Source organism: Knufia obscura (genome assembly GCF_036327395.1).
Source record: "Knufia obscura strain CCFEE 5817 isolate CBS 148926 chromosome Unknown scaffold_3, whole genome shotgun sequence".
Classification (NCBI taxonomy): domain Eukaryota; kingdom Fungi; phylum Ascomycota; class Eurotiomycetes; order Chaetothyriales; family Trichomeriaceae; genus Knufia; species Knufia obscura.
In genome coordinates this window covers 1218992-1244984 of record NW_027042689.1, presented here as the reverse complement: position 1 = coordinate 1244984, position 25993 = coordinate 1218992, and the positions used below count along the sequence as shown (strand labels likewise).

Genomic DNA, 25993 nt, shown 5'->3' with positions numbered 1-25993 from the left:
ATGGTTGCGATTCTGTCTGCCAGCCGCGGCTGACTTGTTTGAAGTCGTGTCGGTCACGATGTCGTCATCCAATGATGAAGCAAAACATCCCGTGCACTTGCACACCAGACTCAGCTCCAGACCAAGACTCACAATACTAGCTACCACCAAACTCGAAGCAAGTACTCATATCATAGATATGAAAGCAATCCTTCAACACCTACCACCTGCACTCCGGACCTCATCTCGACTCTCAAACATGCAACGGATCGTCGTTCCGTCCGTACTGCGGACCGCAAGACAAGCTCCTTTGCGAACTTTCGTTGCAGGCCGACGAAATTATGCCGACACATCTGATTTGGGCAAGGGAAAGCAGAACTCGACGTCCTCGTGGGAGGGTAGGCACGGTGAGGACCATGTCCTGAACCGAGACAACTTAGATGCGCAGTCTGCCCCTTCAAACGAGGCACGAGAAGAAAAAGAGCAGGGAAAGGAGGGCAGCAGTGCCGTTAGTCAGAAGGATGAGTTGAATAGCAACCAGAAGGCGAAGAAGGAGAATCCGGAAGCTCCTGGCCCTGTCATCGGAATGAACTCAGGTAAGTGGTTCCCGAGTCCGAACCCGGCCTATGCTAGACAACAGGTTGCTAACGGATGATTGTAGAGCGAGGAGGAAAGTACTAAGCATTGTACTGGTATAGCAAAATTGTACAAAGTATTGCATCAACACGGCGTTGAAGGGTGCTGTGGCAGACTGCCAGATGCTATTGTCATGAGTAGGGTCTTATACCTGAAGTCAGAAGCATTGTGCGCTATTCCAGCTTTCAAGATACAAGGAGATGACATTACCTTCACAGCCCTGTCTGCCAAGCATTCGGTGTTCATTTCTTTTGACGCTGCCTTCACTGCCCTCACTGTGATCATGATTGAGCTTTAGATTTAGCCATCGTGTTCGGAACAAACATTAATACTCAACCAATCACATCCTCTTTCTCAACAGATTCTGCAATCGATTCCGCAGAGTACAGAGCCCTCCGCAACCGTGGTGGTCAGTGCCTCACGCGTGAAAGGAACCAAAAGAGAAAGGCCTGCAAGGAGAAGGATTCGGTAGTCGGAAGAATAACCAGTACTTTGCAGCATGGCAAAAAGCTCGAGCAGCATACAACATAGCGATGTCGAAGGTCGCTCTGAACCCAATCGTCCTCAAGCTAGCATGCTCAACAGTATTGGAATTCTGCAAGCACAAATTGACACGGTCGCAAGGCAGACGAAGCAGATACTTGACCTGCTATACGCACAACAGAGCACAACCATAGGTTCTAACCAGCCTGGGCTCAACGCCAATTGCGCTGATATAGAAGAACTGGTCGGAAGAGACGCACATGATCCCACTGGCGGTGGGCTATCTGAGAATAGCACAAACCATCGAGGAGGATTGTTCGAGCGTTCCACCAACTCCGACGATGGCCTGCTCTCAATGGCGAGTAGTATCAGCACGGGCTGTGATATCAGCGGAAAGACGAACCACAGCCTCAGCGGCTTTGGGATATCGGGGGAGCATGCTTCGAGCACTAAAACACACGCTCCAACAGGTCGTATGCCTGAACAACGACATTTTACTGCCGGAGGTGGCCTTTGCGGAAGAAACCCTGACACTCCAGCCCTGTCTGGCATTGCCCTTCCATCCAGTGTCCCAGATAAGAATCCCACAGACCAAGTTGTGACTATTCATCTGTCCAATACCACATCACATACGCCCGGAGACAACTCCGATCCTCGATCACTTACAGCACCAACACCCGGCGTCTTCTCTGTCACTGAAAGACACGGAATCGGCTCCAGCGGTAATAGCGACAGTAACAACGGCAGCACAGAATCATGTACAGCAACAAATTTGGCAACCGCGAAGCCCAAGTCGATCCCTAGCACACGCAGGAGCAAGGGCAAAGAAACGATACGCATCTACGATGCATCCGTCGTTGACCTCAGGTCACCATCCCCAGAAGCCACGCCCAACAATAACAGCACCGGCACCAGTAACGGCAATGGCAAGAAGAGAACATGGGAGGGAAACGCAAAGTATCAGCCCACGGTCGAGGATGCACCCGAGGATGATGAGAACTGACAGACCAATTTGGGCAGGTGTCTAAATTGGCTGGATCGAGCACACTCATTACACTGGACCATAATGATTTGCTGACAGGGCGCCTATGAGACATCGCATTGAGGCAGCAATAGTAGGTTATCTTAAGAAGCACATGCGATGCAGTGCTTGCTACATTTCGCGAAACAATATCTATTGAGCCTCAGCTGTTCTAGTGACCCCTCCCTTTGCAAATTTCATCACATTTGCTGCGCTCACCACGTCCAGTAATAGTGCCTCCCAGAAAGTAAAATCACAAAGCCCGATAGAAGATGCTGCGGGCAGGAAGGATGCTGCATGCGCCAGAGGCAGGTATGTTAGACGAGTAGTAGAGGAAGGCATGATGCGCGGTGATCGTCTGGAGGAAGGCACAGCCGACACAAGGGACCCGGAGGTAGGCGCGACCACAAACGGAGGTAGGTGCGACTGGAAGGGGGAAGGTGCGATGGGAGAGAAGGAAGGCACGACTTGGGAGAGGAGAGATGGAGAAGGTACAACTGTTTGCACGGAGGAGGTGCAACTAGCCAGAGAAGGCACGATCCCTGAAGTGACACATTGGCAATGGCCTGAGCTGGGGCAAGGCGAGCTGAACGCGACGCACCAATGACCAGATTTTGCCTTCTTCGAACTGGGACAGCATCTTTTGTAAGGACAAACTCGAGAGAGGTGTATTGTACCCTTGCCCCTATTTGGCAATTACAGCATCTGTTTTTACAGCCAGTTCTCCAGTGTAACTCATGCAAATGGGCCACGCATGCGTGTGGATCCTTCCAGTTTCGAAGTCCTAGACCTTTCGAATACTCCATTCGCTGGACGATATCCTCCCAACCGATATACCCTGCATTAACACCTCGATGACCTCGAAGACTAAGAAAAAGAAAATCAGTCAAATCGCCCCTGAAACCTATTCCCGGCCATGTCCATACGCTTCCGGCTCTTATACCTAATCATTATACGCGCCTGTGTGATGGTGCTACACTCTCGGTGTCCATACTCAACCTCGATCTGCAATCAATGACAGAGCTCTCGGTGGATAGGTCTGCGTCGTCAAGGATGAAGCTGCTTGCCGAGCTGCATCTAGTCGGCGTCAGATCTGATTGTGCTGGGGTATATCGGAAGCCATCGATAACTTCTACGTCTCGTCTAAGCTCCTGGCTGTACTGGGGCGGTGGTGGCGTGTATAAGGGGAGTGTCGTTGTTGTTCGTAAACTTCGTATTGAGCGGCTGCTGCTTGCAACAGGCTCTTCCGGTTGTTCCTGTTGGAGCCGTGGGTAATTGTGTATTCGTCCCTCTTCGGCGCGCACCAGTTGGCTTACTAAGTCTTGGGCTCGACGCAGTGAGTTGATGTCTGCGCCCATGATGTGGTCTGCTGTATCAACGCTATCCGTTTGCTGGAGCATAGCTCGTTTCTCTTCGTAGTCGTCTGTACTAGTGTCGCCACTGTTTCCCCGAGGGTAGAAGCGTGATATGAACTGGCGCAGCTGATAGTGACAGGCAGCACGTTTGTATTCTCGACGTGTTCTGCACTCTTCTCTTCGCGCTGCGCGGTCTGCTTGGACTCGTGGGTTGGAGAGGTAGACTCTTAGAGCTTTGGCAAGCCCTGCTAAAATAATGAAAGCTACTACAAAGGTAGTAGTAGCTAGGATGAGCTTGAAGTGTCTATGTCGTGGTGCAGGATGTGGCATTTGGAAGGGGTGTGAAATCTTGGGGTGTTGAGGGTGTGGGGCTGGCGAATTTGGGTTCGCCTTCCATGGCTCGTACTCTGGAGTGGGTGGCGGTGGTGAGCCATGATGATCAGGATGCCAGCCGGGTTGTGGGTGGTCGAAGCCTGGCGGATTGGAGTCGAAAGGTCCGTCATCTGAGTGCGATGGGGACGGCGACAGTGATGGCGCTGGGTATGTGTCGGACTCGACCAATTCCTCATCTGCCTGTGATAGTGGCGGTGGTGGTACGCCGGCATCGAGGTAGGATGGCCCATCTTCTGGAGGAGGGGGAAGGGATCCATCCTCGCCTACAACGTCCGCCTCGGTAGTCAATAACGACTCTTGTGCCTCAGGTCTCTCGCCAGTCCATAGACAATCCCAAGCACTCGCTGTCGCATTCTTTGGATGGTGCTGGAAATGTGTCTTGAGTAATTCGAAGAAGTCGGGCGCCTTCCTTAATGCTGTTTGTAGATAGCACTTGACACCGGCACAAGATCTGAAATCTCTATTGATGAGTACGAATATCTCACGTTCTTGCTTGAGAACTTCATGGTGGAGCGCGTAAAGTTGGTGCTTGAGCACGTCAAGCCTTTCATACTCTGATTGAAGAGCACTTAGTGTTTGGTCGGCTGCTTCGGTTGTGTTAGGATGTGCTAACTAATGTTAGCCTTCACCAGGCTTCTACGATAACGTGCATACCTATCGAGCCAGCGACAGCGTTAGATGCGGATTCTGTATTGGGTATGACCAGCGCAGAGGTAGAAAGAGCATATACGGGCTGAACAGTCCAGCTAGAGACCTTCATATTGAGACGCAATCAGATCCGGAAGAGAATCCACAATTCGTGCCTAAGGAACCATAACCACAACGAAACACCCAGAAGCAGCGCAGTCAACTGGCTTGACCGAAAGAAACGAGTTACGGAGTCGTGCTTTGTTGGTATGTCGACACAGGAACAGGTTGGGAGGAAATGATTCTGCCTGAAGCAGGAACGCGATGATCTTCGAGGAGGTCAAGAACGCTCGGCCGTCAGAAGGAGAGAGTCGTCAGCAGCGCTGTTTCGGGCATAACCTAACGGCGCAGAGGTGACACAGGCATGGGATGTTTTTCTGCCGATTGAACGAAGCACAGCCCCGAAGCCAGCCTATCGGATTGTCCACGAAGCGAAAAGCTAGCGATAATGAGGTTGGCGCGGTCCAAGGTCGGTGTCCATGGAATGCGTTATGGCCCTCTGCCGGCGCGTTATGTTCCCTGCATGTTGTCGTGACTTGAAGCTCGCTGTTCGAACAGAAGCTGAATGCAAGAGCAGCCACTAAAGTGCTCCAAGATAGCATGCAGAAGTTGGTTAAACGAGTTCGAGAGAAATGGTTGAGAGCTGGTTGGGGCCTGAATGCCTGAGCGCATTTGCTAGCCTGGTTCTCAAGCAGGCTGAACTGGTGGAACTTCGTCCTTCCGAGTCGACGAGAAAGTGTTCTAGCAAACAAACATCGTCATTGCTCGTCGACAGCCACATTTCGCAATACACAACATAGTACATAATATCGATCTGTTGTACATCTAATCGTGGTCAAATCAACGACGTCGGCCCAAGCCCGCCAAATTTTCCTGGTAGATCTACCCTGTCATTACCCACTGACGGCGACGTCCTTCTCGGCACGACTTGTTCACATTCGTTTCAATTATGGTGAGTCTCCTGGTCAGGCAAAATTAACTGCAACTGACATCTATAGCTTCCCTTATCACTACTAAACGAGGCGCAAGGCCACCCCATGCTCGTAGAGCTCAAGAATGGTGAAACGCTCAACGGCCATCTCGTTAATTGCGACACATGGATGAACCTCACACTCAAGGAAGTGGTCCAAACCAATCCAGAAGGCGACAAGTTCCACCGACTACCTGAAGTGTACGTGAGAGGGAACAATGTAAGTGGCGCGATTCTTGGCAAGGTAGTGTGGAGCTGACACGTAGTAGATCAAATATCTACGTGTGCCAGATGAAATCCTGGATTCAATACGCGAGAAGCAGCAGAATCAGCCATCCGGCCAGCGGGGACGAGGCGGCCACAGAGGTGATCGCGATGGTGGGCGTGGCGATAGGGGACGCGGACGGGGCCGTGGCCAGGGCAGAGGTGGAAGGGGGAGGGGTGGTAGCTAGACGTTCACCACGCCTCCATGGTATTGCAGCAAAACCGGGACCTGGGCGCCACGTCTAACATCTGCGGCCCTTGGGCTCGTTCCTACAGCTCACGCGGACGAGGTCGATGCGCAAACGAATCGTCACCGGATTTATTGCTGGCTATACAATATACTAATCGAGGCAGAGACGAGCTTAGGAACTATTCGGGGGCTCGCGAACCTTACCATAAATGCTCGGCGGCTCAACGAGGGCGAGATTCGGCCAACTATCGCAGACGCTACCATGAAGCCAGGGCCACTCAGCAATGGCGAGTCTCAACCATTCGACTGCATAACCAACATCGATACCGTAACGTCCACGGCTACAAGTAAAGGTCCTGTTACTCCTAACCAGCTAGCGCCTATTCATACGACAGCAGCACTGTGGAGCCATCAGGGAAGCAGGTCAGAAAAGGTCTGGAAGGAGCCAGGCGTGGAATGCAGCAGTTACTGGGGATCACGAACTGTCTCGTGGCCCCGAATAAGCAAATCTGTCTAGAAGGGTGCGGCCTAGCGTCCTGTAATCAAGGTGTGACTCTTTCCTACATGTTTCCTCTGTGCGTTGCATGCTCGCAATTAGTTCACATGCAAGAGTCCTCTGTCTTTAGTCCGCCTGCCAGACGTACTTGTCAGCTTTTTGCACATAGAAATACGCGTAAATCAGAATGTTGAAAACTATTATATTCGTAGGAAAGATATCTCCGGATACCCTCCAGAGTACAAAGGCCCCTGCTGCAGAGCCGAGTGTCCAAGAAGCCCGCCCCATGAAATCATAAACTATCTACAAAGCAAGTGTGAAGCCTACCGCCTCGGTAGTGCGCTTGTTAGAGCTGAGAGTGACTGTTCGGAGTTGTTAGCAAGGGTTCGAAACTGCAGTGTAGTCAATGTACCTTTTCTGTTAGTGCTCCTTGGTTGTACAGATATTTTGATAGACCTTTCACAACCTCTATTTGTTCTTCGATGGTCAGGCCAACGATAGCCGACTCGATCACGCTTCCGACCGATGTCTTATAAACAGCGATGAAGCTCTGGTAATACATGTACGAGAATAGACCCATGATGAATTGACAATCCATTCTGTCGGTCATACCTCCATGACCAGGGATACTGTCGCCAAAGTCCTTGATGTTGAATGTCCTCTTCAATCCTGAAGCGAAGAAACCGCCAAAGGGCGCGATGAGCGATGCAAAAGTGGCGAAAACCATAATGTGGCCTTGAATAGGGGCGATCCAGAAGGTCCTACTGAAGCCCGTCCAGGCTGGGAGTTGATACGGGTGTGCGATAAAGACTGGGTTTGGCGTACAGTCAAGACCAGTCCAGATGTTAGCTCCGAGATCGGTGACAGGGCAGATGAAGTACTTGTACTTCATCAGGATATTCGTCATAACGAATCCAAACGCGATGGTGCAGATCCAGGCTCCAACAAAGCCCTCAACCGTCTTCTTTGGTGAGATCTTGATGAGCTGGGTTCGTCCAAATGTAATACCACAGATGTAGGCGAAAATGTCGTTTGTGATAACCAAAGAGCTAGGCAAGAACATCCAGATCATGCCTTCGAAGACGTTGTTCATCATGAAGTGTGCTTGAACCACAATAAAGTATAGCGCCATGTGAGTCCAGGCAAATTGGGTGAACTGGAATTTGTAGTGACCTTTCTTCAACGATGCGACGAAGAAGACAAAGCCGAAAATGTACATCATGAAACTGATGAATCTATGATGTGTTGCGAAAGGTAGCAGCACCTTGTCGACCAGGAGAATGTGCTTGAAGTAGTAGATGACACTCTCTCCGTAGAGGAAATACATTGTGATGCCCAGAAAGTACCAATTCAGCGACCGGGTGAGAGGAAGATTCTTCTGTTTCTGCGGGACCTGAGCAATGTTGACGACTTCTTTGTAGGAAATGATCTGGATGGCAGTGATGAGGAAAAGGATGTATATGTGGCCGCTGAACATAGCCAGGAAGAAACCTCCTATCATAGCCAATGTCCATATTGACCTGGTGATGAAAGTCTGCTTTTTCTTCTCATACTCATTCTGCGTCTGTGCAGGCTGCTCTGGTATGCTGCCGTTCATCTTTTCGTTCTTCGATCGTACCGGGCTTCCAGGGTTGGACACGCTCTCATTAGATGATGAGGAGCCTGTTCGCTTCTTGGTGGCATTTCCATTGCCATTTGTTTTATGCTGAAACTGCACTTTCCTCGCCATGGCGGTAGAAGGATTTGGAAGGAAGCTGTCACAAGGGCTCTGCTATGTGCAACGTGGCCTGGTCGTGCTTGCACTTTTGGGGAGTTAACAAGATGCGAGCATGTGAGAAAAAGTGTTCCTTGAAACTGAAGCTGCGACCAAAGATGGTGTTGCTAGTTGTTTTCGGCCCTACTTGCAGCAAGAGTGATGTGAGCGTTTGCTATGTCCTTCCGGCGCGTCAACAAGCAGTCAGAAAGAGAGTGCGATGGGATTCTCCTTTGACAGGCGCATTCAAAGTTGTTGCTAATATGACGTGGACTTGCAGGAGGAGAAACTTGCGCTTTTAGCACATGCTGCGGCACTGCGCAGCATCCTTTGCTCCACCTCTCGGGGGAACATCAGCGCCAGCGAGATGCATCTTCAGGCACCAAAATAATGCATGCCACTGCATCGCCATTCAACGCGTACTAGTAGACCACTATGTTTGTTTGTTTTGCTTGACGACAATATGCACGGCAGTCACGATCTCGAGTGGTAGACGCGAAGGCTCATTGTGCTTGCCCAACAACCACAATGACTCTGACACGAGAAGAATATGGCTGGAGATTTTTCCGACGACGAATGGGACATCTCAGATGATCAACTCGAAGTTCTCGAGCATAATGCCATACTTTCAACTCAGCAACAGCAACAGGCTAATAGAAATGATTTGAATGCTAGAAGTAGGACCGTAAGTGCCTCGAGCACTCAAAGACTCAACAATTCGTCTGATCTGCGAAAAGTTGCAGCCGCGGCAGCAGTGAGAAAACCACCTCAGAATGCATACGCCTCGATCGTCGTGAATGAGCAGGACAGTTTTGACAATCCCCAGCTCGATGAAGATGGCGTGCCCCTAGTGGTTGAGGAGCAGCCCCGACCCTATGCACCCCAAGCCCATAGAAGAGTCGACGAGACCACACAACGCGAGGCTTGGAGACAAGGCAGATATGCTCAGAAGAACGGCCCACAGCCTCAGTACCAGCCTCGACCACCCGCAAGGACTATCCCGCACCAAGCGTATCAGCAATATCAGCAAACGCGTCAGCCGGCTCAACATGGTAAACCCATCCAACAGCATGGCCCAAGCTCCCAGAGTGTCAACGCACCTGCACAACCTTCACAGCCCGTAGAGAGCGAGGCACTGCGCTCTGAGGTGGAGCAGCTGAGGAAAGAGAAGGAAGCACTGAACACACAACTCTTCACTGCTCGTGGAGAGATCTCGGTGGTTCGGAGCAAGAATGTGAACGATCTCAAGGCTGCCGAGAGGCAGATAGACATCCTGAAGAAGCAGATGCAAGAGCAAGCTACAAAACATCAGACTACTTTACAGGCAAAGGAGGCTGCTTATGTTCAATTAGTTACAGACAGCAATTTCCAGAAGCATGAACTTGACGAGCAGACGCGGAGAGTACAAGTACTACAACGGCAAGCAAAAGAGAGGCCTCTGAACGACAGGCCAAACGATATCAACTTGTCTCCTCGGAAAGGTCTGGCGAGCAATCTTCGAGATGGCTTTGATGATGACGAGGTCATGCAATTATCCCCCGGACGATCGCCTGCTAGACGGAGGACGTCCAAGCCAAACACACCCACCAAGAAGAGAAAGCAAGCAAATGTGAGCGACGTTGACATGCCTTCGCTGGCATTGAGGTTGTCGGGTAATCAGGACTCACATGGTGTTGAGAAAACAGATTCGAATGCGCCGCCAAAGGGCCATACCGTCAGAGATCACACATCGGAATTACATCTGCAATTTCTGCAAGACATTCTTGCTTTCCGACCATCAAAAGGTCAAGATACTATTGTCGAGTCTCTGGTCAAATATGCATTCCCTGGTGAGGCTGCCCGCCCATTGAGCTCGGTGCTGCTAAGCGAAGCATCGAAGCTGAAGGGCAAAGATCTGCCCAGAGATCTGCTGCTTGTCTTTGCACAATTGTTGCAAAAGTGTGTCAATGATGAGTATTACAAACCTGTCGCCATCCTGCTTGAAGCTGTCAACCACGTCCTCGATATAGATCCCACTATTGTTGACAGCGAAGCCATACAGGCACTTTCACCAGCGTTACAATCTTTGATCAAGATCAACGCTGCAGTATCTTTTCATCTGGCCAACAACAGACTCAAAGTGTGGGATAAAGAGAATCCAAGACCTAAGCACAACCCTGATGTCAACACAACGAGATGTCTCGACCTTCTCTTCACAATGGTATGTCTGGTTATCGACGAGCCGGACTTGATTCAGCTGTTCTGGCGTTGGATGCAAACAGATTTTGTGCTCGTACTGCTGATGCCAATTCACTCCCTCCAAGACATAACATTAATGCTCGAGTTGTTGTCGACCAGCATACTCACCGACACCTTCGGTATTATCACCTCGCCAGAAGATCTACAGCTCAAAACAGAGACATACATCATCGACAAAGTCGTTGTCCTTCTGTGGGACCCACCCCGTCACCACATCAAGTCACATCTGGACAAGGTAGCATCCGAAACACCCATCCGCGACAGGCTGAAGCAGAAGAAGCTACGATCTCGCAAGGGCTATGTCCCTGAACCAGAAGAAGTTAAGCCAACGCGCCTGCAGATTTGCCATCTGAGGCTGAAAGCTCTTGAGCTTCTGACCAAGTTCATTATGACGAGCATTCCTCATCCTCACGAACGCAACATCCAGTCGCATCACGGTACGACATTCATCCTTACACATGCAGGCGCCATCGCCCGTCTTGTTCGTTTTCTCTATGAAGAGGTTACCAACCTCTATGCTAACCACTTCGATACGCATGACCTACATGCGAAGCTGGTGAACAGATGTACGACGCTTCTGCATCACATTCTTCTGTCACCACAAGCCAAGGATCCGTCATTCGACCTCACAAGGGCTCTATCAGGAACCCTAGTCGGAGCACACAAGTTCCGTGTCGTGATGACGAGGATTGCACTGGGCGATAGCCTTGAATTTGGACTCGAGCCAGGCATCACGGAAGACACAAGAGAAATGGCAAGAAGTATCTTGGCTGAGTACGTCACACCCGATGAGGCAGCACAATTAGAAGAAGGTTTCGGTATCCTTCGAATTGAGGATGGCGATGCGGATGTTAGAGATGATGATGAGGCGGAGGAGGAAATTATGGCTGAGATCGAACAATGACCCCCACAGCGGGATGCACCGAGCAAAGAGACTACTTAGACGGCGGATACCTGATTCTAGCGCGGCGTTGAGATAGACACGCTTCGGACAGAAGTAGATCTGATTGTTTGCAAAAGCAATCGTTTCATTACACTAGCATTAAATATCATTATCTGCGGAGAGATGTCCCTCGCCTCCTTAAACGCCACGCTTCGTCCTAAATCATAATACCTGCCTTCTTACACTCCCCCTATCACTGACAGCCTCATTATCCCCACCATCATTAGGCACAATATACTCAAACGGCAACATCTCCCTCCCCACCTGACCATCACCATCACCAGCACCAGCACCATCAAACCGCGGATTCAACCTAATTACACTCCCCTGCGACTTCACCGACCGCAACGATGCACCACCCTCACTCTCAATACTAGCACGACTTATCGCCCGCCGTAACCGTGATCGTCTCCGCCCACCACCATGGAGTCGTGAACGTGCGGTTCGGCCGCTGCCGCGTGACTGGGATTGTGATTGTGATTGTGAGGAACGTGCCCGGAAAAACGGGGGTCGAGATGTGGGATTTGCCCAGTCGGAGCCTTCGGCGTCGTGGTAGGCTTCGGAGGAGGAGAGGGAGCGGACTGAGTCGTGGGATATTCGGGGTGGGGCTGTGAGGTAGGAGGTTGTGTGGGATATGGCTGGTTGGGGGTGTATGGTTATGTATGAGGTGGTGGGCTGGATGTGGCTGTGGAGGGAACGATGGTGGCGGACGCTACCCGCTATTGAACTTGAATCTGATGCGAGGGAGGAGGTTGAGACTGTGGCGGCGGTGTTCTTGGTGATCTGGGAGGTTTTGGATGCGTCTTTGATGGCGTGTGTGTTGTAGAGGTTTTGGTCTTGGTCGGGGGTGGAGTCGTGGTCTGTGAGGTCGAGGCGATCTGTGTTGAGTGTTTTCATGGTGCGGAGGATCTCAGCGAACATTCGCATTAATTGCTTGAATTCTTCTTCCGAGAGGGGATCCGGTGCGAAGCGTGCGCGCTCGTAGAGGGTGAGGAATGCGATGGAGAGGGAATTATCGGGCAGGACGTCGAGGGAGATCAGGTGGGCGATGTAGGCTCTCATTCCTTGTTCTTCTGGACGGGTGAGGGCTTCGATGATGGATTCGTCGACTGTAGGGTTGCCGTCATCGTCAGTGCCGAGGGATGGGTCGATGGGGGCGAGAGAGACGGCGCGCGCTTCGATTAGGTCTGTGAGCTCGCCCACTACGGTGTTGTAGTCTAGGTTTGGTGTTTCTCGTGCGGCGGGAGAGGACCAGCCGGGGTGTGCGATAGTTCCCCATTGTGGTTCGAAGATTCTGCTTTCCTTTCTGTGTTCTGGTTTGAGGAGGGTGCGGATCCGTGCCCCTGCATATCCGACTTCTTTCTCGACTCGTCTCGCGCGTGGTCTTGCCAGATATCCGACGACATTTGCGCGATTCCTGCAATCCTCGATTAATCTTGCGACTCTCCTGTTCCCTAGCTCCCGTTTGTCAATCGGCATGTACGTCTTGGGTATATCCTTCAATAGCTGCCGGTTCGTGTACAGCCTGGTGCTGTACAGCAGGATCGCAAGGAGGCCGGTCAGGACATAGATGCCGGCGATAGTGAAAATGTCGAGGAGACGGTTGCGGCGGTAGGATTGGTAGATAGCGTCTATGGGGCCCGCTGCGGCGAAGGCGATGGTGAGCAGGAAGACCAGAGTGAAGGTTGTGGAATAGAAGATGCGAAAGAGTATGGCTTTTACGCGGGTGGTGCGGGCCATGTTGGTGTAGGTAGTGTTGTGATAGCAATGGGTATGCCGCACTCGTTCTAGGTCTGCTACCTACGGATGTAGCGCTTGATGTGATGCTTCCGGCGATCTAGGGGCATTGTGTATATGGTCAGTAGCCTATACAGGTGTACCTTGATGGTTTATTGCATGTTGGTGTTGAAGAGACTTGGAGCTGAGTTAGATTTAGTGATCCACGAGGGTGGAGATGGGGAGTATGCAGGAGTGACGTCGATTATGCACCACTGCGGCGCACCTGCATCAACAAACAAAAGTCCACGAAGGTTCAACATTTCTGGAAGCAGTCTCAAATATCGTGCCATGAGTCTTAGAATACTTCGACATCACCTTCGGTAGCAATATGGCCGACAAAGCTCCCCCATCGCTCATGGCCGCCGCCATAGCCACTGGCATCCTAGGCCTCGTGGCAGGCTACTTTCTAGGTTCCGGTAGCAGCATAGGTCTTTTCGACACCAAAACCGGAAATCCTCGTGACGCTGGATCTAAAAAGTCGAAAGTGAAGAAGTCATGGCCCAACAATTACGACGTAGATGTACAGGCTGGAAGTGACACAAGCGACGAGGAATTCATCAAGGCAATACGGACGGAAGGAAACGATTCAGATGCCGATGAAGATATGGACTCGGAAGACGACGACGGGAAAGAGCTTAAAGGCTTCGAAGATACCCGTGAGGAGGTCAAGCTCGTGCTGGCTGTGAGAACAGATCTGGGCATGACAAAAGGCAAGATCGCTGCACAGTGCGGGCATGCTACGCTTGCTTGCTACAAGAGTTTAGTCAGTCACGCACCGAGTGCTGGGCTGCTGAAGAGATGGGAGAATAATGGGCAGCCTAAGATAGCGGTACAGGTCAAGAGTGAGGAGGAGTTGATGACGCTGCAGGCATTGGCGCAAAGTCTCGGACTGTGTGCTCGAGTCATCCACGATGCTGGCCGAACACAGATCGCTGCGGGAAGTGCGACGGTGTTAGGTGTATTGGGACCGAAAAGTGTGGTTGATCAGGTTACGGGGCAGTTGAAGCTGCTGTGAAGACTTGACAGCAATCAGTCAACATGGATGTGGTGTCGTCTCAGCCAGGCGCGAAAAGGGTTGCAAATTCACTGAATCTGTGTTCGCCAACATGATCAAGGCTCAAATACAGGACGAGGTGGGGGGATTGCATTGTACCTCGGCGATGCTGCAGCATTCCTGGACTCCCATCACATGAGTTGCACTCGAAAGAAGCTCAAAGCACACTGAACACCGCCCGTATGCAAGTCAGCGACTGTCAAGGAGGAATGATGATCTTTTGCGAGAAGGGACATCGGAAAGTGTGTTGAGCATAGAATCCTGAGTGTCGAAAGAGCTCAACGGTGCTTCACCAGTGGTCAACAGCGACCAGCCTCTGTCCCTTACAGCCTTTGAAGATCGTCTCTGTGGAAGCGAGCCCAATACCTGTTGGCAGGTGGTGCTTGGCGTCATTGGTGTGAAGATGGAGCACGTGCCTAGCCGAGATCGCAGAGTATGCCGGAGATGATGCTGCACTCCAGCCTCCAAACCTCAACATGAACCATGGTGGTCAAACCTGTATATAGCGCGGACTGCAGATGTATAGTGAACACTAAAAGCAAAGCTCATGCCTTGGCTACATTCAGGTCAAAAACATCAGCTCGTGGTTTGCTTACAAGTGCCTGATTTCGGGGCAAAGAGAAATCAACCTGCATGAAAAAGCCTGTTGCGTCAGTGGTCAAAGCTCTGCCGATGATCGCTGGCGTCTTCCCCACGACACTAAAATTTGTTCGGCCTGATGCATGTACCCAGCACCCAGCACCACGCCAGCACAAGAAAAACAGCCCCGACGTGCGAGAGCATTTTACCCGTGAACTGGATTTCACTAAAACTTCACCTCCACCGCTCAGTAGCTCGACTTCTTTGGTCACCCTCATATCACTTTCTTGACTCACAAAAGTTGTACGCAACCTAAAGTCAGAATACCAAGCTTGCTTCAAATCAGAACGAAACATATCTTCCTCCACACCACATTCGAGTAGATCCATACGCACCTTTCTACCACTGGCGTCCTTCCCAAACACAACGACTCGCGCCTCGAGCACTCCTCTTCTTGTATCCAGATACACACATCCTCCAACATGTGCCCAACTCCAGACGATGTGCCGGCCACCAACGGCCATACAAACGGTGCGAACGGCACCACTAATGGTACCAATGGTATGCATGACTCAGTCACTTCGAAGGCATGAACAGCTAACAGTACTTGTCCAGGCGATCACAACGGTTTCACTGCCATTGAAACATCTTCGCGCAAGCCCAATGCCAAAAACCCATACCTCCCCGTCGGCGATTTCCTGTCGAATGTCTCCAAGTTCCAGATCATCGAGTCGACGTTAAGAGAAGGAGAGCAATTCGCCAATGCCTACTTCGATACAGCTAAGAAGATCGAGATCGCCAAGGCCCTCGACGAGTTCGGTGCCGACTACATTGAGCTGACCTCTCCGGCTGCCTCGGAGCAGTCGCGAAAGGACTGCGAAGCTATCTGCAAGCTTGGTCTCAAGCGATCCAAGATCCTCACTCACATCAGATGTCACATGGATGATGCGAGAATAGCGGTCGAGACTGGTGTTGACGGTGTCGACGTCGTTATTGGCACATCCTCCTTCCTGCGAGAGCACTCCCACGGCAAGGACATGACCTACATCAAGAACACAGCCATCGAGGTCATCGAATTCGTCAAGTCCAAGGGCATTGAAATCAGATTTTCCTCAGAAGACTCTTTCCGGTCGGACCTGGTTGATCTGCTGTCTCTGTACCAGGCCGTAGACAAGGTCGGTGTAAACAGAGTTGGTATTGCGGACACAGTCGGATGTGCTTCACCAAGACAAGTTTATGACCTAGTCAGAACACTACGAGGTGTTGTATCCTGCGACATCGAAACCCATTTCCACAACGACACAGGATGCGCAATCGCAAACGCATACTGCGCCCTCGAGGCCGGAGCAACCCACATCGACACATCCGTCCTCGGCATTGGCGAGCGGAACGGCATCACAACACTCGGTGGTCTGATGGCACGAATGATCACAGCAGACAGAGATTACGTGATGAGCAAGTACAGACTCGACAAGCTCAAGGATATTGAAGACCTCGTTGCCGAAGCTGTAGCCGTCAACATTCCCTTTAACAACCCTATCACCGGTTTCTGCGCCTTTACTCACAAGGCGGGTATTCACGCCAAGGCTATTCTTGCCAACCCATCTACCTACGAAATTATCGACCCAGAAGACTTCGGTATGCGCCGATATGTCCACTTTGCTAGCAGATTGACGGGCTGGAACGCAATCAAGTCCAGAGCGCAGCAATTGAACATAGAGATGACAGATGCACAATACAAGGAGTGCACAGCTAAGGTCAAGGCATTGGCTGATATTCGGCCAATCGCTATTGACGATGCTGATTCGATCATCCATGCGTTTTACAGGAATGTCAAGCATGGTTTGGAGCATCCTATTGAGTTGCCGAACATGACTGCTGCAGAGAAGAAGAAGCTGCAACAAGTGGAAAAGGAAGTGGACAAGGTGCCAGAGAAGAGATCACTCGACGAGACTGTGGAGGAGCAGATTGCCACAGAGCAGATCGTTAAGAAGGCCAAGACGAATGGTGTGACGGCATAAGCATGTGCATTTGACCGAGCACTAGGAGGGCGGCGATGTTGCATACCGAATCGCAATGGTCTTATCTTTCCGCCGGCGTTGAGATATCCTCTGGGCTGCCAAAATCTGATTTGCAACCAACATGTGTATTTATGTCCCATGGATGGAGAGAAGTTATGCAGCAGCGAAGGAAATCTACATAGAGATAAAAAAGCAGGATCGCATGACATTTGATCATTCAATATCTAACAGCAACGCCTGTCTAAAAGCTTGACCATATTGCACACCTCAGGCTGCCTGTTTCCGAAGATTGAGTTGACGGTCTTGTGAGCAGGCACATCTGCCTCGATAGCTTCCTTTATGATGAAGCAAGAACAAGCCTGCATCATTGCTTCGATTCCTTATCGATAACAATTTCACTCTGCCCTCATCTCATTGCGAGGTCTCGTTATGCGCGCCGCAACAGTAAACTGCTCACTGCTCACGGCTGCTGTTTGACTGTAACTACCGCATAGCTATGATACCTCACGAGTTGTAAAAGCTCTAACTATCCAATCAACCTCACCCCTGCCGGGATTCACCAACCCGTCCCTCCCCGGATCCCACACTCGGCACCATGCCTCGCGACCCCCTCATAGCCCTCGTCGGCAAACCCTCCTCCGGCAAATCCACAACCCTCAACAGCCTCACAGACGCCACCTCCAAAGTCGGCAACTTCCCCTTCACCACAATCGACCCCCAACGCGCAATCGGATATCTCCAGGTCCCCTGCGCATGCGCCAGACACAATCTGACCGAACGATGTAAACCAAACTATGGCTCTTGCGTCAACGGGATGCGCAGCGTGCCGATCGAGCTGCTTGATGTTGCGGGCTTAGTGCCAGGTGCACACCAGGGACGAGGCCTGGGCAATAAGTTCCTGGATGATCTGCGGCATGCTGATGCGCTTATACATGTGGTCGATGTGAGTGGGACGACGGATCAGGAGGGGAAGCCGACGAGGGGGTATGATCCGAGTGTTGATATTGAGTGGCTACGGGGTGAGATTGTGCGATGGGTACAGGGGAATCTGATGGAGAAGTGGGGGAGTATACGAAGGAGACATGTTGCGATTAAGGGGAATGCGGTCGATACGTTGCAGGGTCAGTTCAGTGGGTATGGGAGTAATAGGGATACGGTAGTGCGAACGATCGAACGGGCGGGTGTCACGAAAGAGGCGCTTGAACATTGGAGTGATGAGGCGGTTGGACATGTGGTTGAGTCGTTCGTGGACGAGAAGTTTCCTACTGTGCTCGCGCTGAATAAGATTGATCATCCGGATGCGGATAAGAATATTGCGAAGATTGCGAAGGCGGTGCCGGCGGAGAGGATGGTGTTGTGTTCTGCGATATCTGAGGTGTTTTTGAGGAGGTTGGCGAAGCAGGGGTATATTAGGTATGTGGAGGGTTCTGAGTTTCTGGATACGAGAGAGGATCTGATCGAGATGGGTGAGGCTGATGGGGGTGGGTTGAAGGAGATGGATGAGAAGTTGAAGGGGAGAATCGAGAATTTGAAAGATATGGTGCTTTACAGGTTCGGAAGTACGGGTGTGGTGCAGGTTCTTACTAGGGCAGCGGATGTCCTTGGGCTGGTGCCTGTCTTTCCTGTAAGGAATGTGCATACGTTCAGCAGTGCGGGGACTGGAAGTGGTGGCACAGGACCTGTGTTCAGAGATTGTGTACTAGTCAAGAAGAATAGTACTGTTGCAGATGTGGCTAGGAAAGTGATGGGCGATGCGCCCATCGCCTTTATCGAGGGCGAGGGAGGCAGACGAGTTGCTGAGGATGCTATGGTCAGTGTGGGCAAAAATGACATTCTGAGCTTTCATGTCGGGAAGTGAAAGAGTGAACTGGGAAGGGCGTCTGAAGACTTTTCAGTCTTCGCACAAAACGAATTTTCTCGAATACCTGCGACCTCTAGCCTGCCGCAGATTACAACAGTCGCTGGAAAAGTGACACCACTACCTTCACCAGGCTGGATCCACGGGTTTCGTCGACCTCAGCCTTTGACGCTATCTCTGGCTCATCCTTCATCATACACCACGATCTCGACGACACAGCCAGGTTATTGAGGCGCAAGTAGGATGTCCACTGAATATGCCACACCCTCAACCATCTAAGTTGCGGTAAGTCCACCGTCCACCTGACTTTGACGCAGATGATGTTGAATGTGCTGACACGCTTCCGATAGCGAGCAGCAAAAAGCTCCAACCAGACCACGAGCACCGACGGCTCCTCTGAAACCTACCGAACCAACTGCGCCGCCGAATAATATGGAGCAAGCTACACTTATGACATTGCTAGACCATATCGGCAGATTAACAGGGGTTGTGGAAAAGATGTCGACAAATATTCTCGTACTCAACGAAGATCTGAGGTTGACGACGCAGAAGGTGGATGAGCTGTTGGCGAGAGATCATAACAGCTCTGCAGTTGAAATGACAGGGCAGAGAGAGGGTGGTATGCAGGGTTTAGGTCTACCTAGTGATCGTTCAGGTGTCAAAAAGTCCAAGTCCGAGGGACGGGTCGATGCTGAAGCAGGTGACGATGAGGACGAAGATATGTGGGACGACTCAGAACTAGATGAAGCTGCCGCCGAGGCTCTCCTAAAGAAGATTTTGAGATCTGAGGGAAATGACAAGTCAAAGGATCTTGACGGCAAGATAGACGGTCGATCCAAAGAATGGCCAAACACGATTCCTGGCAGCAGTCAAGTTACAGCTCACAGTCAAGCTGCGATGGTACCGGCAAGGCCTCAGACACAACGTGATCATGTGATCGAGTCACAACCTGCGTTGAAGTCCATTTCCAATATCGCGGCACGGCCTTCGCAGCCGCAACGTAAGATGGATCCATCGACTACCGCAAACCAACCCAAGCATCATGTTCGTCCAGCACAACGGGCATCATCTACATCTGCAAAGTCTTACTCGGACTGGGAGGGTCTCAGCAATTCGCCAGTTACAGCACCTCCGGCGAAGCGTGCACGAGTCACTGTGAATCATCCTCGTCTGCCACTTCCTGCGGAGAAGACCGAAGCAAATACAAGATTCGTGAATTCAGTCGTCGGCAAATCTGAACACGCAGTAGTCCAGAACGCACTCACACATGCAGAGGTTAGCAAACCTGAGCAGAGACCCGTTTCAACGGATCACGAGGCAGCCAAGGGTCTCGTGGTTGGAGCGAATAATACTCACGTGGCTGCAGAGACAGAAGATGGACGTACGGAGATATCTAGGAAAGAGCGGAATCAGGAGAAGAAGAGGAGGAGGAGGGAAGAGGAGCGCAAACTTGTGCAAGCTCAAAAGGCAGCCAAGCATGCGAAAGGTTGAAAGAGTGGACAGATCGGTTGGCGGATTGAAGAGTCAAGCAGCTCAGCTGGACGTGCGCACAACATCTGGTGTGCTTTGGGCAGTCATGGACTGCAAGACTTTGTTGGACAGCGCTCGCTAAGAACATTCGGCATGAGCTCGAAAGAGTCTACGTGTTCACCTTCAGCAGGGTCACCGTTAGATGCGCAGTTGAAGGCCAGCGTCCCGAGAGCGGGCAACATATGGTATTGCGGCGACTTCTACATTGGCGAATGAAACGTGGGCGACCTAGACACACGTAAAAAGATCACTGCTGAGGTTCCACCGCGAATGTCTGCGACGAGCACCTTGTTAGCCGAGGCAGACGAGTCTTAGTGACAGTCTCGATTCAATGGTGAAGGTTTATGGTACCTTTCATTCTTACCCTGCCTGCGATCATCCTACTCGAACGTTCTCTCTTTTCCAAAGCGGCTGCTGGTATCCCGCAGCATATGCAAAGATTTCGATCTATCCTTCACCTAGCATCCTCATCGATCTGCTATATCTGACTATCATGCAGCTCCCACATCCTGACGAAACTATCGCCCACATCACAACGGAGCAAGCTCAGATGACCAAGTTGATCGCGATCCTCGAGCAGACGACAGAGAACGCCTACAGGCTGGCCGACGGATTGGACGCAATCTCAAAACCATCTAAGCACATTCCAAGCCAGACGTTGCTGCTTTTGCCTCGAACAACTCGCAAGCGGACGTTACCAGCATTCCAGATCTGATCAGGGTAGTGGATCTGCTCAACGATCAGCTGTTGAGAATGAACGGAAATACGATGGCCGATACGAAGAGCGCAAAGGCCGAGAACGATAACGATACCAAGCAGCAGATATCTCAAAGCACAGAGTCCATGAAAAGCGACATGGCTTGGTTGGCGGGCGACACAGATGACTCTACTTCGGCGTTGAACTTAGCCAAGCTGTATGGCTTCGAGTCAAATTCAGCACCAAAGCGCAAAACCACGATAGCGCTCAGGGCCAAGCCGGAGACAGTGTCTCTCACCAGTAACACCAAAGAAGTCAAGAAGCAAGAAGAAGAGGAGGAGCAGAAGGCCCAGGCCGACACTATGTCTGAACCACCGCAGGCCGGATCCGACAGTACCATGTCAATGCTGAGTCACAGTCCACGAGTCACGAAAACGAACCAAGCGGAGAAGAAGGATAACACTTCAATTTTCCACCTTCTACCCTCCACCTCTTCGCTTCTTCCGGCTTCACAAGATTCGATACGGCGTCAAGACTCGTCACCAAAGTACAGTCTGCGTCGTCGCGCTACAGATACATCGAAGAATGAAGCCGAGGTTTACGTCCTCGATCTGACCTCGGAAGCCGAGCTGGACGATGAGAACAGCGGTTATAGGAAGCGAAAACACGAGGAGCATCCTAAGAGCGTTGCAGATCAGGACGGTAGTGTCGAAGAGTATAGTTTTCACCCAGCAGATCGACCAATGAGAGACACCATACAGGACAGCAGAAGTAGAAAAAGACGTCGCACACCCAGCCCACGGACGCCGCCCAATCAAATGATTGTATGCCGAACGCCGCGTGCTCCGAAGAGGCGCAAGTGAGTACAACACGAGTGGTAAGCTGGGATTCTTATTGCATGGCCAACTTCTGGGGCCGAGATGATCTTGGTTGTCAACGTTTCGCCACGATTACTATTTCGACAACCCGTCACGTTGATAACAGCGGGCGCGGCAGAATTTTCTACTGATACAGCTCCAGCGAACATGCTGACTACACACTCAAACGCCAAGCATACCCATCTCAAGTCAACATTCCACAACACCACCACCATCGCTGACTTCAAACCAAACGTACACGCAGATCGAAACAAGGACAACTTAGCAACTTGTTGCGCTCCTCCACATCACGCAGACTCTCCGCATCCGTCGAAACATCCAGCACCCTAACCCACGTCATGATGCGCTTGCTCCATATTCGTTGAGCAGCTATATGCTGGCAATAGGAAGGTTGACTTGCAGCTACTCTTGGCTTGTTGTCGGCGTCCAAGCACGCTGTACAGACATACACTAGCCGAGTATTGGGCGGCTGTTCTGTCCGCAGGCGGCGTTGCTTGTCTTCTTCGGTGATGTATCTATCTTCGTGACGGAGGTCGATTAGCCAGGCGAGGAATAAAGCGATGGAGACTGAGATGGAGCATAATTAAAAGACGCCCCGTGCGGAAACTTCTGTGGGGGTGACATCTTCTTGTGCTGACTGTCGAGAGTCAGTGTGGTGTCGTTTCTGGAAGGCTTTGTGTAACGTGGGCTCTCGATGGCGGCTGAACACGCGGATAGTCCTGAGCTGATCGGGGACACTGCGGAACGATCGTGGATGGTGTTGAGATAGCTGTCGGACGAACGCGGCACAGTTGGTGGAGGTAAGGAAATGCTGAAGGGTACTTGCTCGACGAGGCTGCCGCAAGGTAAGCTTCGCAAATTCGAGCACGTTGGAAGAAGGCATACTGCGTCGACCGAGATTTGCCCTTCACGGTCATCTTTTGGTCGTGCAGAGCAGGAGACAAGAAGTAAGAAGATATTGCGGTGTGACGGAATGCTTGTATCAGGAGTGGAGATTTGCATGCAAGGGGTTTCGTGAACGAGTCACAGGCCGCCTGTAGGTGACTATCCTGTCTTCGCCACATTTGCTCCATTACGAGCACATCGCGCCCGACAGGATACGAGTTTCACCACCCACTATGTTCTGGACACGGCCCGGGACGGCTTTTCCATAGGCAGTATTCCAGATACCTATACCAGATCAGTAGATAGTCCCGCGTACCGACATGATCTCACATACTTCTCCTTCAAGTCTACGTCCGTCTCTAAAGGTACGACTTCGATATGAAATGGCATGCGTCCACTCGCGATATCTTTCGCCTTCACATGCTCGCATTTCGTATCTCGATGTGGAAATGCTGGATCGACTTCGGGCGTGAATTTCGCATCTGAACAATCCTGACAAAGCCATATATAGCAATGTTTGATTCGTTGTTCTATTGCTTCTGCTGTAATGTAGTGTAGAGCGACCGGTGAAAGTAGGATCGAGATCACAATCAGCCCAAGAGTGCATAGGACGACGTGCGCCTCGCGACGTGTAAGCCCGAATTCATTAGTGACACCCTCTTGACCGTAAAGGCGAGGCGCAGCGCGGAAACCTCGTGCCTGCGATGGCCCTCGTGGAGTGCTAAGGCTCGGGAGTGAGAGAGGGAGCGTTCCTTGGCCATGGAGACTGTGCGGCAGGCCGTATCGCTGTCTGATACTCAAATGTCAGAGTGCACAGTGCCGCAGTGTTGATGCCTTCAGTGCATTCGCGACGCGGGCAGCCATCATTAGGTCGAATGTCTGCGATGTTGTGGTCCTCTGCGACAGTAGGTGAAGAAGATAAGGCAACCTCGGGCAACACCCTGAAGTCCCTGTTCTTGATCGACGAGCGGAGCACTTGTATGCAAGGAGTTGCATGAATATCGAACCAGTGCGCCATGACCTGTCAACATTTCTTGGCTTGCGTCGCTGCTGTTGGTTTTCGGAAATTCCTTCTCAAAGCAAGACCATCAGGGAACCAAGGAGCGGTGTGTATCGTATCAGGCTCGTAGTTGTCCTGCTCGGATATTTTGCTTGTGCTCGACGAAGCACTGTTTCAATGCGTGGCCGGTCATATAGAATAGACATAATATTCATCGTAGCCACACCTCTCTCCACTCGGCCCCTGGATCACTGTCCAGTCCGGCTCTGAAGATAATGCCAAGGTCTATACGTTGTACTGCCATACGATCTGTCTGCGGAATATCCACCATCATCACGTTGTACGCTTCACAGGCGTCAGGATTGTCGAGTACGCCGGCATAGTAATAGCTCTTGATGTTCTGCCTACCCGCGACAGACAGTGCAGGGAACCAATACAGCGAGAGTGGCCGTGGTATAAAATATCGTTCATCCAGTTGAATATACCCCAATGCTTTCGTTGGCTCTTTACCAATGCTGTAATATGATGCTAACTTTCCGGAGCTGGCGGGAAAGAGCCTAAGGTCGACGGTGAGAGTAGCAAAGTGTAATGTTGCTCCGAACGGTGATCTGCAGACCTCGTGGGCGACGGCTAAATCGAGGGACGTGGTGAGACAACCTGCCATGGGTGGGAATTTAAACGGTGGGAACAGGCTATTGTCTGGGGCCGGTTGCTCAGGTGTGAAGCAAACGATGTGCTTCGAGCCATCAACTCTGGATGTTCCGTGTAGATACCATCTGATCCAGGTTTGGCAACGTCCAAGTTCGGGAAGCTCCTCTTGTGTGAGGCTGTTTTCCTTTGAGCTGATTGCATTCTTCCATCCGCACCATGAGCAGGAGGGTAGGTCGTGGTGTCTGCGTCGAGGAGGACGCTCATCAGAATTGTCAAATAGAATAGCCCAGTCAAAGTGTATGGTTGGTAGTCCACAGATAGAGGTGGGAATGGCGGGGTCAGCGTGCTCTTTGCTCTTAACCAGAATATCTAGCACGCCGGAGAATGCATCGACAACATCCACCTCATGGGTAAGGTCACGATTCGCATACCGGTAGAGACATTCGATATAGAGATCAGTGAAAGATGCATCGAGTCGCACTAGACTCCCATCTCTGAGTCCTACAGTGTCATGACATGCAAGCACTTGAGGATCCTCAAGGATAATATCTTCTCGCCAAACTCCTGCATGACACTTGAAGATGAGCTGGTCTTCGCAGAAGTAGAGACATCGTCTCGAAATGCGCCTCTCCTGAAAGCTGTTCACGATCAGTCCTGCAGCGTCCGTCACAGTATTTGTTGGTGAGGAACAATGAAAAGCCGTTAACTTACGTCCATGCCCGGGTTGTATAGTAAGCATGCTCGAGGAGGTCTGTTAGATGTACTGGAGCAACTAAGTGTAGTCCGGATGGAAGGTGGGCCTCTCGCTGCCGTGAAGATCGTCTATTACTACCCATACCGGGGAGCCCGTCACTGGCACTCCTTCCGCTCAAGGCCACTATAGTCAGAAACGAACGATCATAAACTTCATCCATCTTGCTAATGACCTTCATTTTATCCTCGGAACTATCCTGTATGATGCATAAGCTGTCTACCCAAAGATACCGTCGGCCAAGAGCTGAGGTGAATTGTATTGCATCCCATATTGTTCGCGGGACCTGTTGCCGCAGATGCCTAAGGCTCCGCAATTGTCGAAGTTCTGCTAGATTTGCACGTGTTAAGGTCAGCACTGATTCAGTTCCCCATACATAGCTGAGAGTCAGATATTGAGTCTCTGCGCTGATGTCGACCAGACACATGTTCCACGTATCGATCACGCGTAGTGTTGATACGCTCGAAGCCACAGACACATCATTCGATCTCGTCAGCCTGTCAATCGAGCAGTATGCAAGACCACAGCTTTCACCATGCCAGCGTTGACACTTCCGTAGCCACGATTTGACCAACTTGATATTGAGCTGTGACGGACAAGACCGTCCAAGAAACAACTTATTAGTCTTTAAAGGTGCACTTTCTGTATGTAAGCAAATGCGACGAAATTCGTGAAACATGGCTGGACAAGGCTTAGCACTTAGACGAAGCACCCGTGTACCATAGTCCCGTGAATCTGCCAATTGACCATCAAGCTCCCAGGATGCCTCACATACAGCAAGTTTCTGCTCTTGTGTGAGGCACCCCAGGTCTGCATCGTTGACATCAAGGCTGTAGAGCAGCAATCGGCATAAATATCAGGTTGCTGATCTTTTGTGGACCTCAGTGAGTGTACCAAACGGG

General features: G+C 51.2%; 13 protein-coding genes across 13 annotated transcripts; 9 read left to right on the top strand and 4 right to left on the bottom strand.

Annotated features, from left to right (window-relative positions):
• Window positions 1-238: 238 nt before the first annotated feature.
• On the top strand, window positions 239-634 carry PMZ80_003536 (uncharacterized protein; the record flags this gene model as incomplete). The annotated part of the gene is made up of 1 exon (XM_064871965.1): window positions 239-634. One exon carries the CDS (start codon window positions 239-241, stop codon window positions 632-634), a length of 396 nt encoding a protein of 131 aa, XP_064732345.1.
• A 555-nt stretch (window positions 635-1189) lies between these two features.
• Window positions 1190-2101, top strand: PMZ80_003535 (uncharacterized protein; the record flags this gene model as incomplete). The annotated part of the gene is made up of 1 exon (XM_064871964.1): window positions 1190-2101. One exon carries the CDS (start codon window positions 1190-1192, stop codon window positions 2099-2101), a length of 912 nt encoding a protein of 303 aa, XP_064732344.1.
• Window positions 2102-3069: 968 nt separating this feature from the next.
• On the bottom strand, window positions 3070-4627 carry PMZ80_003534 (uncharacterized protein; the record flags this gene model as incomplete). The annotated part of the gene is made up of 2 exons (XM_064871963.1): window positions 3070-4475; window positions 4522-4627. The coding sequence occupies 2 exons, from the start codon at window positions 4625-4627 to the stop codon at window positions 3070-3072; spliced, it is 1512 nt and encodes a 503-aa protein (XP_064732343.1).
• Window positions 4628-5503: 876 nt separating this feature from the next.
• PMZ80_003533 (uncharacterized protein) lies at window positions 5504-5976 on the top strand (the record flags this gene model as incomplete). The annotated part of the gene is made up of 3 exons (XM_064871962.1): window positions 5504-5506; window positions 5553-5744; window positions 5794-5976. The coding sequence occupies 3 exons, from the start codon at window positions 5504-5506 to the stop codon at window positions 5974-5976; spliced, it is 378 nt and encodes a 125-aa protein (XP_064732342.1).
• Window positions 5977-6797: 821 nt separating this feature from the next.
• Window positions 6798-8203, bottom strand: CDS1 (phosphatidate cytidylyltransferase; the record flags this gene model as incomplete). The annotated part of the gene is made up of 2 exons (XM_064871961.1): window positions 6798-6836; window positions 6887-8203. The coding sequence occupies 2 exons, from the start codon at window positions 8201-8203 to the stop codon at window positions 6798-6800; spliced, it is 1356 nt and encodes a 451-aa protein (XP_064732341.1).
• Window positions 8204-8777: 574 nt separating this feature from the next.
• On the top strand, window positions 8778-11369 carry PMZ80_003531 (uncharacterized protein; the record flags this gene model as incomplete). Its single annotated transcript, XM_064871960.1, has 1 exon — window positions 8778-11369. One exon carries the CDS (start codon window positions 8778-8780, stop codon window positions 11367-11369), a length of 2592 nt encoding a protein of 863 aa, XP_064732340.1.
• A 201-nt stretch (window positions 11370-11570) lies between these two features.
• On the bottom strand, window positions 11571-13148 carry PMZ80_003530 (uncharacterized protein; the record flags this gene model as incomplete). The annotated part of the gene is made up of 1 exon (XM_064871959.1): window positions 11571-13148. One exon carries the CDS (start codon window positions 13146-13148, stop codon window positions 11571-11573), a length of 1578 nt encoding a protein of 525 aa, XP_064732339.1.
• A 367-nt stretch (window positions 13149-13515) lies between these two features.
• On the top strand, window positions 13516-14202 carry PMZ80_003529 (uncharacterized protein; the record flags this gene model as incomplete). The annotated part of the gene is made up of 1 exon (XM_064871958.1): window positions 13516-14202. The coding sequence occupies one exon, from the start codon at window positions 13516-13518 to the stop codon at window positions 14200-14202; it is 687 nt and encodes a 228-aa protein (XP_064732338.1).
• Window positions 14203-15302: 1100 nt separating this feature from the next.
• Window positions 15303-16841, top strand: LYS21 (homocitrate synthase lys21; the record flags this gene model as incomplete). Its single annotated transcript, XM_064871957.1, has 2 exons — window positions 15303-15381; window positions 15436-16841. The coding sequence occupies 2 exons, from the start codon at window positions 15303-15305 to the stop codon at window positions 16839-16841; spliced, it is 1485 nt and encodes a 494-aa protein (XP_064732337.1).
• Window positions 16842-17436: 595 nt separating this feature from the next.
• PMZ80_003527 (uncharacterized protein) lies at window positions 17437-18699 on the top strand (the record flags this gene model as incomplete). Its single annotated transcript, XM_064871956.1, has 1 exon — window positions 17437-18699. The coding sequence occupies one exon, from the start codon at window positions 17437-17439 to the stop codon at window positions 18697-18699; it is 1263 nt and encodes a 420-aa protein (XP_064732336.1).
• A 256-nt stretch (window positions 18700-18955) lies between these two features.
• Window positions 18956-20190, top strand: PMZ80_003526 (uncharacterized protein; the record flags this gene model as incomplete). Its single annotated transcript, XM_064871955.1, has 2 exons — window positions 18956-18984; window positions 19050-20190. 2 exons carry the CDS (start codon window positions 18956-18958, stop codon window positions 20188-20190), a joined length of 1170 nt encoding a protein of 389 aa, XP_064732335.1.
• A 370-nt stretch (window positions 20191-20560) lies between these two features.
• PMZ80_003525 (uncharacterized protein) lies at window positions 20561-21789 on the top strand (the record flags this gene model as incomplete). Its single annotated transcript, XM_064871954.1, has 2 exons — window positions 20561-20569; window positions 20881-21789. 2 exons carry the CDS (start codon window positions 20561-20563, stop codon window positions 21787-21789), a joined length of 918 nt encoding a protein of 305 aa, XP_064732334.1.
• Window positions 21790-23900: 2111 nt separating this feature from the next.
• PMZ80_003524 (uncharacterized protein) lies at window positions 23901-25079 on the bottom strand (the record flags this gene model as incomplete). Its single annotated transcript, XM_064871953.1, has 2 exons — window positions 23901-24994; window positions 25052-25079. 2 exons carry the CDS (start codon window positions 25077-25079, stop codon window positions 23901-23903), a joined length of 1122 nt encoding a protein of 373 aa, XP_064732333.1.
• Window positions 25080-25993: the final 914 nt, after the last annotated feature.